Genomic DNA, 12835 nt, shown 5'->3' with positions numbered 1-12835 from the left:
AAAATATGATTTACATGAGGTTACCTATATAAAAGCTCAAAAGTATAGTGTAGTTTCACTCCTCCTTTTTGTGGAGGAGAATGAATAATCAGGCACCCACATGAACAGCTAACACAGGATGGAACAGATTTGTTTTGAAATGAAATGCTGCTTGCATTTTGGTTTTGACAATATCCTACAGTAAAAGGTTACTTCCGGCTTAACATTAGAAATGCACTGTACCAGCAAAATATTTAAAAGGAATATATATATATATATATATATATATATATATAAAAAAGATGAAAAAATAAATTAACCCCAGGAACATATTAAAGAACATCACAAATTAGACTGTGGAGAGCAATTGCCTGATGAACAAATATATACTTTTTTTTAACCTTTTGATAATTAGTTTTTCTTTTTCGGAGTCCTCCACCACTTGGATAATCTGGAAGGGTGTATCACAATTACTACGAGCTTCACTGCAGACCAAGATGTGCAATAGTGCTGTTGCATTCAGTGCTCTGGGATGCCTCAGACAGAACAGATATTCCAAGAGAATTTCAGAGAAGGGAAGCATGAATATTCAGAAGGCTAATTAAAATGTATCTCTGTATGAAACATTCCCCACAGTCCGATTAGTGAAGAAATTAGCCCATATTTCTGGACTGAAGTTAATTTTCCTTTTGCTTTGTGTTTTACTGCTTACAGTAATTCCATTGCAACATGAGATTCTTCCTCGTTGCTAATAAGGATCAAGAGTGCAAATGAGTGTCATGACATTTAGCCACAAGTACTTGCTGTGAATTTCTTCAAATATTCAGCATATTGTCATTGTCTTATTTTTAAAATAAATATAGTAACTATTGGGTTAATTGCAACTGGTTAGCATAAAAGCTAGCTATCAACTTATCTCCCTTACCTCCTTTTACTCCAGTGGAGATGAGAATTGGAGGAAGACCATCTTCAGGAATTAGATTCATTGCACTGCCAACAGGACTGCCAACCTGAGTTATACTTCCCGAGAATACAGAAGCATTATCAGTCTACAAGAAGCAAACAATAACAAAAGACAACATTACAAATGCAATAATGATAAACATTTAAGAGCTGGCTGACTAGATTATTAAATGTAGGTGAAGGACTTCTGTGTCTGCCAGAGAACCAGAAGCATCAAGTAATATGGCTCTTTAAAAATAGATGATAATGATGATGACTCCTGTGTGCAAACTATTACCAAAATGCTTGCTTGGACAGAGACTGTATGCCCCTTCTCTAGCACCACACATTCTCTTTTCCTTACTGAATGTAAATGTACATCTTAACTTGGTGAAGCCTCAATGCCACTCACACAGGGTATGATGTATTTCATACCGTTAGATTGTACCTGCGTTTTCGTGCATAAATCATTTTATGAGAAGTCTCAGGTAAAGTATGTTTCTGTTTCATGCTATGACAATCTTCAGTTTGAAACTCCCTACTGACCATGACTCTGCTTTTTTAAAAACCTGAGTTACACAAATGTGCTTTATACACAAGGCTGTACAGCCAAAAACTTGGAATCCACCTAGCACACAGACTTCAAACATTGCTTAGCACTCTGTCTCATAATAGTTCATTTCAGTCCAAAATTATTTGGCTGTTTCAGCACTATGCAAATGTCAAAATAGGTGAGGACGCTTGCTGTACAACACACTAAGACAAGCCTCAACAGATTTCCCACATCAGCCCTCCTGAAATCACAGAAGCTAATATAATATTCATGACCAAAACAGGTATGGTATTTTGAGCAGTGAATAGCATAATGTCTCCTTACTTCTGCTGATAAAGTGTTGTTGGTCACGGGCTTTGTTGGATCATGTGATACTGCTAAAGTTCCTGTAGAAGTTGTCCCAGCTACTGTCAATTTTGCTGCATCAGCAACCTCTCCATTGGGTAATATCCCATCAGCAAACCAAACACGCCTTTGTTCTCTAGGTTGAGCCACTAGAGAGAAAAAAATAGTATTTAACATCTCACAGCAACATTGACTGGAAAATTTGAACACAGAAGAGAAAAACTGTAAATTAAAAATAATGAAATGCGGACTGGAAGGGACTTAGGACACCACCTAGTCCATTGCCTATGGTAGCAACATGTATAAACTGAGCACTCCTCTGCTGAGAATGGTTTACCTGTCCTTAAAAACCTGATGTCTCTGCTGAGGGCAGGAATGTCACAACTGGCATTAGTTAGAGTACTTGGAATGGATGAAGTGCAGATATTCTTATCAACTTCTTACTACAGCTAAATTGAAAGGAAAAAAAAATTGAAGTACTCTTACCTTCTGCTCCAGGATGCTTTAAAACTCCCACAGGTACCATGACGGTGGGAGGTGGAGAGCTCAGGGCGCCTGAGGCCTGAGCCTGCTGCAAAGGAGGGATAGTAGAACAGTATTCAGCAGGATTGTTAGGGTTAGGACTCTGACTTGAGGCACTCATCATGTTCTCCCAGGCTTGAGCTAAAGCAAACAAAGAACAAGGAACATGAACAGACAAAAGTACCTAAGAGTCCAAAACACCACATTAAGTTCTCAGCTACAGCAGCTCTAAATTCTGACACCTTTCAAAGACCATCTCTCTTAATTTAAAAGCTGAGAGCATAATTAAACAACGAAATGCATAGCAGGAAGAGCACTAAGCCTACGCAGTGAAACTATCAGTTCATACACAAATATTTTCTGAAAATGATAACAGTACACTTGACCTGAATGATGCTTAGTTCCTTATGCCTCACTTTGCTTCCTCTTCATCAATGATTCAATTTAGAACTCAACTCAGATATATCTTTATCACATTGTATTCCATCATACGTTACAGATGGACAATGGACAGACAGGCATTCCTTCTACAAATATTTTATAACCTACAGGACACTTGAACAGATTTATCTTTTGTATGTAAGAAAAAGCACCTTGCATTTCTTTATATCCAAGGCAGATCACTACAGATCAACAACTTATATTCCTAACTATATATAAAAAATGAAAGCTTATCCTATTAATTCTGAAGGAATGACTTGAGCCTTAATTTAACTGCCCAAACTAGAACACACAAAATTCCTCTGTCAACAACATCCATCACAGGGAAACCTCTCCTGGAGCTAGTGAAACAGACTGCACGTTACTACTCCTTTTTCACCTGTAAGGAAGGCTTGTAGCTACGCAAGGTACCAGCAAATTCAAATGTGTGCTTGTACCTTCAACCACATTAGTTAGTTACAAATAAATGCATTCTTCCAATCAGGCATAAACAACATGTCATCTGAATTCTCAGAGCACCTAAAAAGCCTGAATAAAATCACATACATCTTTGGGTTCCTTTGGCTATGAAATGTCAGAAAGCCAACATGGAGATAACAAGACTGAAAAAAAAAAAAAAAAAAAGGAAACAACCAGAACACAACAAAACATAAAACTTCCTGCTTCTTTCCATCAATATGCAAAATCAATAGAGTGAAATACCTATCAATGGAAAAGGTATTGACATTTGAGAAGAAAGATTAATTACATTGAAGTATTTTTAACAGCAATTCCGTATTCATCTAAAGCATAAGTCCCCCAAAAAAGGGAGTGTTAAATATGCAGAAAAAAAGTTACATCTCTAGGATCCCATTATTAGAAAATTGATAGCAGGGTAAAAGAACATTTTTAAGGCCTTCTCTTGATCAAGCAAAGTGCCAACACAGCATATCTACCAATTTAAAATACAGCAAAAGTGGCACTAGAAGCTTCTTAAATACGTAGCCTGTCCATGGAAAAGTGTCAGACAACACACAACCCTTCCTCAACATCCCACTAAAATACAAAGTGGGTACTGAGCAACCAAATGAAATAACTTTTAAAGTGCCATTCCTACCCCAACTCCCAACCCTTGCAGAGATGCTTAACCCGCCGCACTGAGTGAAAAAAAATAAATATCTGTACTGAGAAAGAAACTGCAAGAATCTGGAGAGATCAGACAGAAACAAACAGGCTATAGGGTACATAACCAGTAACCACAAAGCACTGCAGTAGGGATAGAAACACAGAGGTAGCCCAGAGGCAAGTACACCTCAGTATGCAGACAGCACTCTCCCTACAATAAACCAAGCAGTGGTGTCACTCTTTGCTACCATTAATGTGTATCCATCTTGGCAAAAGGACAGAAAGGCTTTTAAAAGGAAATCATTATAACATGATCAATTTTATTATGCCTTTTTACAAGAACACTTCTGGTTTCAACTGAAATATTTTCAGATTCCTCCCTTCCCCCAGCTGAAAACAAATCCTACTCATCACCAAAAGGAGCCAGTTGTCTTTTGCCAGGTGTGTACTTCCTTGTTCTTGTACACATTGAAATATGCTATTTTCTCCAATTCAAAAATGTACTATTTTAGCACACTTTCAACACTGCCATTGTTGGGACTTGCTTTTAATTTCTAGATATTACAACCTGCAATTGCCTGTCACCCTACATAGTTGGCCTACAGTGAAGAATTGCTACTAGTTAAAAGTACCACTACACAAAGACTGATTAATCTGTTTGAAAAAGAAAAAAAATATTACTGTTGAATTAAATTAATGCGGCCTCACCTCAAGTACTGTGTACTGTTTTGGGTGCCACTAGATAAGAAGGACAGAAAACTATTAGAGAGTGTCCAAAGGAGGGCAAAGGGTCTGGAGAGAAAGATGTGTGAGGAGCGGCTGAGGTCCCTTGGTTTGTTCAGCCCTGAGCAGAGCAGGCTGAGGGGAGGCCTCATGGCGGCCTGCAGCTCCCTCACGAGGGGAGCGGAGGGGCAGGTGCTGAGCTCTGCTCTCTGGGGACAGTGACAGGACCCGAGGGAACGGCATGGAGCTGGGACAGGGGAGGGTCAGGCTGGGTGTTAGGAAAAGGTTCTTCACCCAGAGAGTGGTGGTCAGGCACTGGGACAAGCTCTCAGAGAAGGAGTCATGGCACTGAGCCTGCCGGAGTTAAGAACTGTTTGGACAATGCTCTCAACAGATGGTTTGCTTTTGGGGTGGTCCTTTGTGGAGCCAGGAGTTGGACTCCTTGATCCTTGTGGGTCCCTTCCAACTCAGGCTATTCTGTGATTCTATGAATTGTGGGTAAATAGTACTTTCCCAATTTCTCTGTTGCGCATAACCTGAAAGAAGGACAACTACAATACTCTTCTCTTCAGTACCCCATACAAGAATCTTAACAGGTTATCTACTTAGACATCAAAGACAGAGAGTAGGCTCCTGAATTAATACAAATACCCAAAATCACAGTTTCAGGAAACCTGGTATAGCACTCACAACCAAAAGTTTCCAAACTCATGGCAATCTTACCAGTTTTTGCCTTTTTTTAATCATATTTAGTTGAGGAATCCTCACTCTCAACGGGGATTCCAAGCTATCTCTCAAGGGCTGTTTTAGTGTACTTACCCATATAAGTAAAATATTGTGATTATAAAATAAAAATAAAAATCATCACTGCAACCCAACACAAAGCCAGCGAAGCTCTGCATTTCAGATTCTCTTTCCACTTACCATTCATTAGTACCGAATGGCAGATTACACACACTCTAGCTTCCTTTCGATCCATGTAAAGCAACTTGCACTTCAGGCTACAGCATGCTGCACAAAAAACCTGAAACCAAAGGGGAAAAAAGTTAAGCATCATTCAAAAATATGCAATGACCTGATGAATTCAGATAAGAGAATATCTATACAATTCTAGACATGCAAAATAAGGAGACAAATTATCAATATTTTCCCATTAAAGCCTCCAGGACTAATATCTACCCAAGGCTCCCTTCCTACTAATTCTGATGAAGTAGTAGTATGTGCACCACATAATGCATGTTGTCTTGATACTCTAAGGTGGTGTTTTTTAAAACATGTTTGACATAGATGACAATGGGTTAATGAAGTCCTACCACATTACAATCCCTCACATAATTAACAATTTGGAAATTAATTCCAGTCTTAGAGCAATACTTTCTGGAATCAAGTATGTTTAAATACACAAGTTTTCTCTATGTAATAGATTACCGTGGCACAGATGAATTCAAATAAATCATTTTTATTTGCAGCAGGGCAATTCATCTATATTAGCAACTCTAGTTATTTAATCTCTTCACGTATATTCCTCAGTCAAGTGAGCATTAATATATCAAAATGCTTTAAGTGTTCAATAAAACAAGACAAGAATGGCATCGGTACTGCTGGAAACCTTGCTTCATTTATTTAAAAAAAATCCTCCTATTTACTTGATTACAAACACTAAAGCATCACAACACTAGGGAGAAATCAGAAACTGCATTTTATGCACAGTGGCTGCTAAAGGGGGACCTGGTTCAAAATCCTGGAGGGACAACTAGGTGCAGAGGTGCAGTTGCATTACTAGTGCTTTTCACCTGATCTGCCTCTAACTGGGCAGGAAACAGCGTTGAGGCTTCATTCAAACAAGCAAAATCATAGAACATAAGCACAGCTTGTGTGCCAAAACAAATGCTTGAATACAAACATGTTCCTACAACAGCACTTGCAATCTCAAAAATCACATAGAACAGATAACACAGGGTGTCTTAATGAATTTTTGTTGTTGTTTTAAATAGTTTGTTGCTTTTTTTTCAAAACAAACCAACAACAAGATTTTCTCAGGGTTGTTAGTCAAGTAACATGTGAAGATACTGTTGAATACTCATTTCATGCACAATGATAATATCACATTTGGGAAATCTAGAAACAGCAAGAGCTGCACAACCAATGAGTCCAGACATCAAGACAGATTTTCAGGTTTTACATTTAGTTGGATTTTATATGTATAGTTAACTATGTGTTATTACAATTTGGAATACTTCCTTAATTATTCCATCATCATTTCAACAGCAGTGCTTCTGCAATACAGATAACAAACTACAGAAGATTCTCATTTAAAAATACATATAAACCTAACTAAATTTTAATCAAGTTAAAGATCACATCATATTATGACCACCTTCCAGGCAACTTCACAATCTTTCAGTGGCAAACGTTTTAAATAAACACATATAAAATAAGCTCCAACTTGCACTGTCAGAGCTGGAAATCGAATGTGTATAAAGAGCTCACCCTATCTCATTTTACTTAATTTTACTATTTCCTAATTATGTCAATGTAAACATTTCAGAAACAAAATAAAAGTGTGCATATACTAACATTTTTATGCCAAAAAAAGCAAGCCTTCCACATACATGAATTTAAAAAAAAAAAGCAAACGTACTTTAAAAATTTGATTTCTGCATTTACACCTTAACCCACTTCACAAGATTTCTAGGCAATATTAACAGTAATATCACAGCATAGTTTAGAGGCATTTTTTTCATTCCAGTTCTCTCAGAGAAACTTCCAGTTGAAAGTTCAGTATTGAACATGGAAAAATCAATGTCTTAATAATAAATGACTGACTACACCAATTAATAGCTAATCTAGGACGTTTTATCAAACAATACATTGTGCATTCAGCAAAGCTCCCAAGTGCAACAATCCCCAAGACCTAAATATTGAAAGAGCCACAATGACAGAAAATCAACACCCTGCCCTCCTAGGCTGCACCAGCTTTCTGCCAGCAGTAATCACAGAATAGTTGAGGTTGGAAGGACACTCTGGGTCCATCTGGTCCACCCACAGCAGGGGGCCCAGGCCCACATCCCCGCAGCTTTTGGAATATCTCCAAGGAGGAGACTCCATGACCTCTTTGGGCAGCCTGTGCCAGTGCTCCATCACCTGTACAACACAGAAGAGCTGCCTGATGGTCAGACAGAACCTCTTGGGTTCCAGTTTGTGCCCATTGCCCCTTGTGCTGGCACTGGGCACCACTGAGAAAAGCCCGGCTCCATCTTGTTGCACCCCTCCTTTAGGCATTCACAGAGATTGCTAAGACCCCCCTGAGCCTTCTCTTCTTCAGGCTGGACAGTCCCAGCTCTCTGAGTCTCTGTTCATAGGACAGGTGGTCCAGGCCCTTCACCATCTTGGTGGCCCTACACCGGACTCTTACCAGCATGTCCATGTCTCTCTTGTACTGGGGGCCCAGAACTGGACACACAGTATGCAAGGTACGGCCTCACCAGCACCAAGTAAGGGGAAGATGCAGAAGAAGGACATAATCCACTAAAACTGACAACTCAGTCTTGTTATTAACAATCACCAAGTCATTTATCTCGGTATCTCATGCTACAAAAAGAAATGACACAGCAGTGTCAAAGTACGTTTTTACGTTACTAGGGTTTTCAGGTTGATTGGGGGTGTTAAAGCATTAGTTGTTAAGAGTTTAGGTGATTTTTTTTAATATATATTTAAGTGGAAAATACAGTTTCAGTTGTTAGTAAAAAGAAAACATACAAATTTTCTGTTTTTTCTATCAAGGATAATTGTTTCTTCTGACAATGGAAAATACATAAATATATAAGGCAAAATTTACGGATGTGTTCACACATTCCCCAGCCTCTTAATTCCAAATTTAAGTGTATTACTTCCTATCATTCCCCTGAGGTTCATATCTTCCATTAATTTTGCAATTATTATCCTGAAATTAAAAGCAGAGGCAGACTTCCCAAGTGCCACTCAACTATTTTTAAATGCTATTTTCATTCCCAAATGAAACAGATACATTCACCACTACTACATTTTGTCTTTTTCCTAATAAAGCTTAAAAGCATAGATCTGTTATGCTAAAGCTTGCATTCAAAAATTTTCAGTCCTATGACTTCCACCATTCCCCCAGAAACAAATAATTACAAAACATGAAGATGTAGAACCAGTGCAGGTGTCACTGTGATGCAGTGATGAAATCCTTCTTACACAACACAAACCAATATAGTAATTATGTTTTGGTTGTCTTAACTACAGAATTTCTTACCATGTGTCCATCCATCAGATCACAGAGAATTTACTATACATTCCCTCCCCCACCACCCAGGATCAAAAGATATGTTCTTTACACATCACATCTTCTCATGAGAAATACATGAAAAGATAGTAAAGAAGGCTTAAAAAAACAGGGTTGGACCGCCATCTAAATCACCAAGAACGCCGGCAATTCAGTAGCACACCTCCAATTCCCATCAATATGTTTCTGTATCTTTAGTGGAATTATTGACGAAGTAATTTCTGCAAACTAGTTTCCTGCACTTAGTCATTTTACAGCAGTTGTACATGAATCCAATGCATGTTGATGATTGCAATCAACTAATACACTGCTCATACAGCATAATCATTCTCATAGCTATGAATAACAAATAGTTATTCTGTATTAGAACCTTAAATAGATTAAAGCTTAGAAATTACTTTTTTTCCTTCACAAATTAAACAGCTTTTTCAGGAAGAGATGTCACAGTTAACTATAGTCAGTGGCTTACGAAGTCCTATTTTGATTTCATGCTGCATGATAAACAAAGATATGCTTTGAGCTTACTCACAGATTATGAACTCACCTTCCCACAAGCTCTGCAATGATGCCTTCTTTTCGTGAATGTAAATCTGGCCTCGCATTTCATGCAGTTTGGTGCTTGAGAATCTGGAACCCAAACTGGAGCCACCTCACCCAAAGTAGTAAAAGGCTTTCTGGCTGGAGCTCCAAACTGACCAGCTCTGAGATCATTATCTGGACTATCTGGGGCTACTGCAAGGCACGAACTACTAGAGACTCCAGATTCGTATTCTTCTAAATGTTCCCCGTTAGTATCAGTAACAGAGGCATTCAATGATGTTTCACCAGGAAACACATCTGCTGTCAAGGTATCCCCTAATTGCGTCTTACCAAACACATTTTTGTTTTTACTATTACCTCCACAGTTTGGGGGAACAAGATCATTTTGTAAGTGGTCCGACAATGGCTTTGGAATTTGCAATTTAAGATTTGTAGGTTGTTTGGGTCTTGCACCACCAAAAGGAACACTGATAGACTGCAGATTAGTCACTGGTTTTGGTGAAGTTTGCCCTTGCATGGATGGCACCTGACTACAGAGATTATGTAAATAATTTTTCTTTACGTGGTCACCAGTGTTGTTTAAAATAAGACCACTCCCTTCTGTGGTCTCGTTTCCCCTCTGTTCATAAACGTTAGCATAACATTCTGACTTGCTCTCCTCTATCTCCTTCTCCTCTGTGACCGAGTCTTCCTTGGAGGGTAAAGTCTTTGGAACATGAGCAACAACTGGGTTCTGTATTCCATAGGAATCACAACCATTAGACAGAGAGCTTGTTGCTGATGTACTCATCGTATCAGAGAGACTGGACCCTTCAAACTCATCTACACCAGTCCCTTTTAAGTCTACGCCTGCCTCCATCTTCCCATCCCCACCGTCTTTACTATTACTACATGCCTCATCAGGCTGTTTTGTCTGCAAAAGTCTTTCATTCTCTCCCAGAGTTTGCTTATTATTCATCTCATTCAATCTAGTCAGTTCCCAATTAGTCATCTCCTGAGATTCAGGGCAACACTCTGCCATGCTGAGCGATTCAGTTGTGCTGAGATTTTTATCACATTCAATGACTTCGTTTTCAATGGCACCAACATCCTCAGAGGCAAAATGTTCTGCTACACGCTCCTTGTAGTTGCCGCTTCCAGCCACATTAGGTTGACAAGTTTCCACAAGCCCTGATAGCCTAGAATGTATTTGTTGGGTTGTTTCTTCTTCTAAGCTTCCATTACTTGAACCAGAAGAGTTTTTAGCTTCTAGATCCGTTCTCTGAGGAATGGCTTTACTAGTAAAACTTTCAACTGATACACAATTTTCTTGCATTTTAACAGTACCATCAACAGGTCTCTGTAAAAGAGTCACTGCATTAATCCCTGCAGCTGTAGCTTCTGAAAGCAGTGAATCTTTACTCATATTAAAATCATCCTTTAATCGAGAGGAGGGGCACGCAACAGTCAGGGTTTCAGATGAAGCATTAATCAAATGACTTATAGAGTCATCTTCAGCACACAGCCGATTTACTTGCTTTTCTGTATCTATATCTTTTTCCATGGATCCATTTACAGTAACACTAAACTGATCACTTTGTCGGTTTTCATTATCCAGTGTAAAGCTAATAGTATCCATTAGGGACTGACTGTTGTAATTTTTACAATCCATCAAATCGCCACTTTGTAGTGTTCTTCTGTCACAGTTATGCATGACTGCCACCACTAGCACATTTTTCTCTTCTGGCAAGCAAGCTATAGTTCCACATTTCTTTTCTCCTGTTTCCACAGCGTTACACTGATCATCCCGATTATTATTTCTTTTAATTAAATGATCATCTGCTGCTGCTTGATCATCAATCCACATGACTGGAGTCTCCGGGCTAATGCTAAAATCCTTTCCGTTAGCACAGTGATCCGCTCCTCCTGTTGGTGTCGTCACCGAGTGAGACAAGGAGAAAGACTTTATTCTCCGCTGACATTGATTAGGAGTTGTAGCTTCATTCACACTGGCCACGGATGGGTTATATGACAGACGACGAGAAGGCGGATCTAGAATCTGATTCCACTTTGCACCCAACAGTGTAGGTGAAACAGCAGCATCTGAAAAATTGTTTACATAATGAATAAGAGAGCTTACTGTCCTATTAACTCTACAGGTTCTATCAACTCTGTTGCATTAGAATGCCCCAAATATAAAACACATCTTGCAAAACTAACACCCTTGATCAACCATTAATAGTCTAGTCGCGTAATGTTTCTGGAACACAAGAACATTAGAGCTACCCAATTTGCACAATTTTAGAATTATCAATTAATATACTTTAGATAGCTAGAAATGCCTACAGAGGCTCCCATTCCTATTAAATGTTCAACCTCTTTGACAGCACAGAATTAGCAGCTATACTAAGCAAAATCTTTAATGCTACATATATGATACCTTTCATTATATGATTTATGTGACATAATAAAATATTTCTCTGCTTGAGTCTCCCAAAACGGCAAAAGCTGCAAAATAAACACGTTTTGTTTCATTTGTTTAAAAGTAGTCATTAAAAAATATTGTCACTGAGAGCTCCACAAAGCCTTTCTATAAAAGAGAAGTCTTCTCTACGGAAGACTTTTTATGAAAAGAGTGAGAAACAAATTTTTAAACAAGTAAACAAAATGAATGGAAGCAGAAAAGAATACTACTAACAAACACTGAAGACACACTATATGAATTAATATATTATATATTAATATATTATATATACATTATATATTAACAGTGTGATTTTTTCTTGGTTTTGTGGTGTGGGTTTTTTTATGTTTTTTTTTGTTGTTGTTTGTTTGTTTTACAAATTCTGAGCTGAATTTGCAATTCAAAACCAAAAACTGTATCATAGATCTTTCCCTTTTCAGTGCCATCCCCTATAGAACATCACGAATCTATGATTTTGTTCACAAGGACTCACCTTCGTTTTGCTCAAATTCATCTAAAACCTTATCGAGGTTATATGCCTCTGCTTGGAAGTAGTTCTCCATTTGTCAGGGAAAGACCACCAGATTCTTGTCTGAACCTGTCAAACAGAACAAATTACAATCAGACATCTACACTTCAAGTCAGCAGTGTTCCACCACATATTACTCTGATTTAAGGGGAAAAGAAGTCACCTGTAAATCAAATTTTAAATATATTACATTCATAGAGCATACGTATTTTCAGTTAATAAAAATATTTGTGTAATCAAACTTGCTTAATTCAAACTAACAATCTCCCCAAACTTGCTTTGGATTTTAATATCATCTCCAAGTTTATAAAAGTATTTTTAAAATGTTAACATTTAAGCAAAATCCAGATTTCAAGTTTGTAACATTTGCAAACATTCGTAAGAGTATGTTTTTAAAAATCCTGCCAC

The 12835-nt window shown here is 38.1% G+C and overlaps 1 protein-coding gene across 3 annotated transcripts in view; it reads right to left on the bottom strand.

Moving 5' to 3' along the window:
• ZFYVE9 (zinc finger FYVE-type containing 9) overlaps positions 1-12835 on the bottom strand; it is a 59789-nt gene that overhangs the window by 24070 nt on the left and 22884 nt on the right. For all 3 annotated transcript variants that reach the window (XM_035538133.1, XM_035538135.2, XM_035538134.2), the window contains 6 exons: positions 12392-12496; positions 9460-11537; positions 5534-5633; positions 2306-2482; positions 1799-1968; positions 905-1028 (listed from right to left, as the gene is read on the bottom strand). In XM_035538133.1, the coding sequence (XP_035394026.1) occupies positions 905-1028; positions 1799-1968; positions 2306-2482; positions 5534-5633; positions 9460-11537; positions 12392-12461 (2719 nt within the window). In that variant the 5' untranslated portion in view covers positions 12462-12496. The remainder of the gene's footprint in view (positions 1-904; positions 1029-1798; positions 1969-2305; positions 2483-5533; positions 5634-9459; positions 11538-12391; positions 12497-12835) is intronic.

Source organism: Cygnus atratus, chromosome 8, assembly GCF_013377495.2.
Source record: "Cygnus atratus isolate AKBS03 ecotype Queensland, Australia chromosome 8, CAtr_DNAZoo_HiC_assembly, whole genome shotgun sequence".
Classification (NCBI taxonomy): Eukaryota; Metazoa; Chordata; class Aves; order Anseriformes; family Anatidae; genus Cygnus; species Cygnus atratus.
The sequence above is the reverse complement of the archived record's forward strand: the minus strand, read 5'-3'. Positions and strand labels throughout refer to the sequence as shown.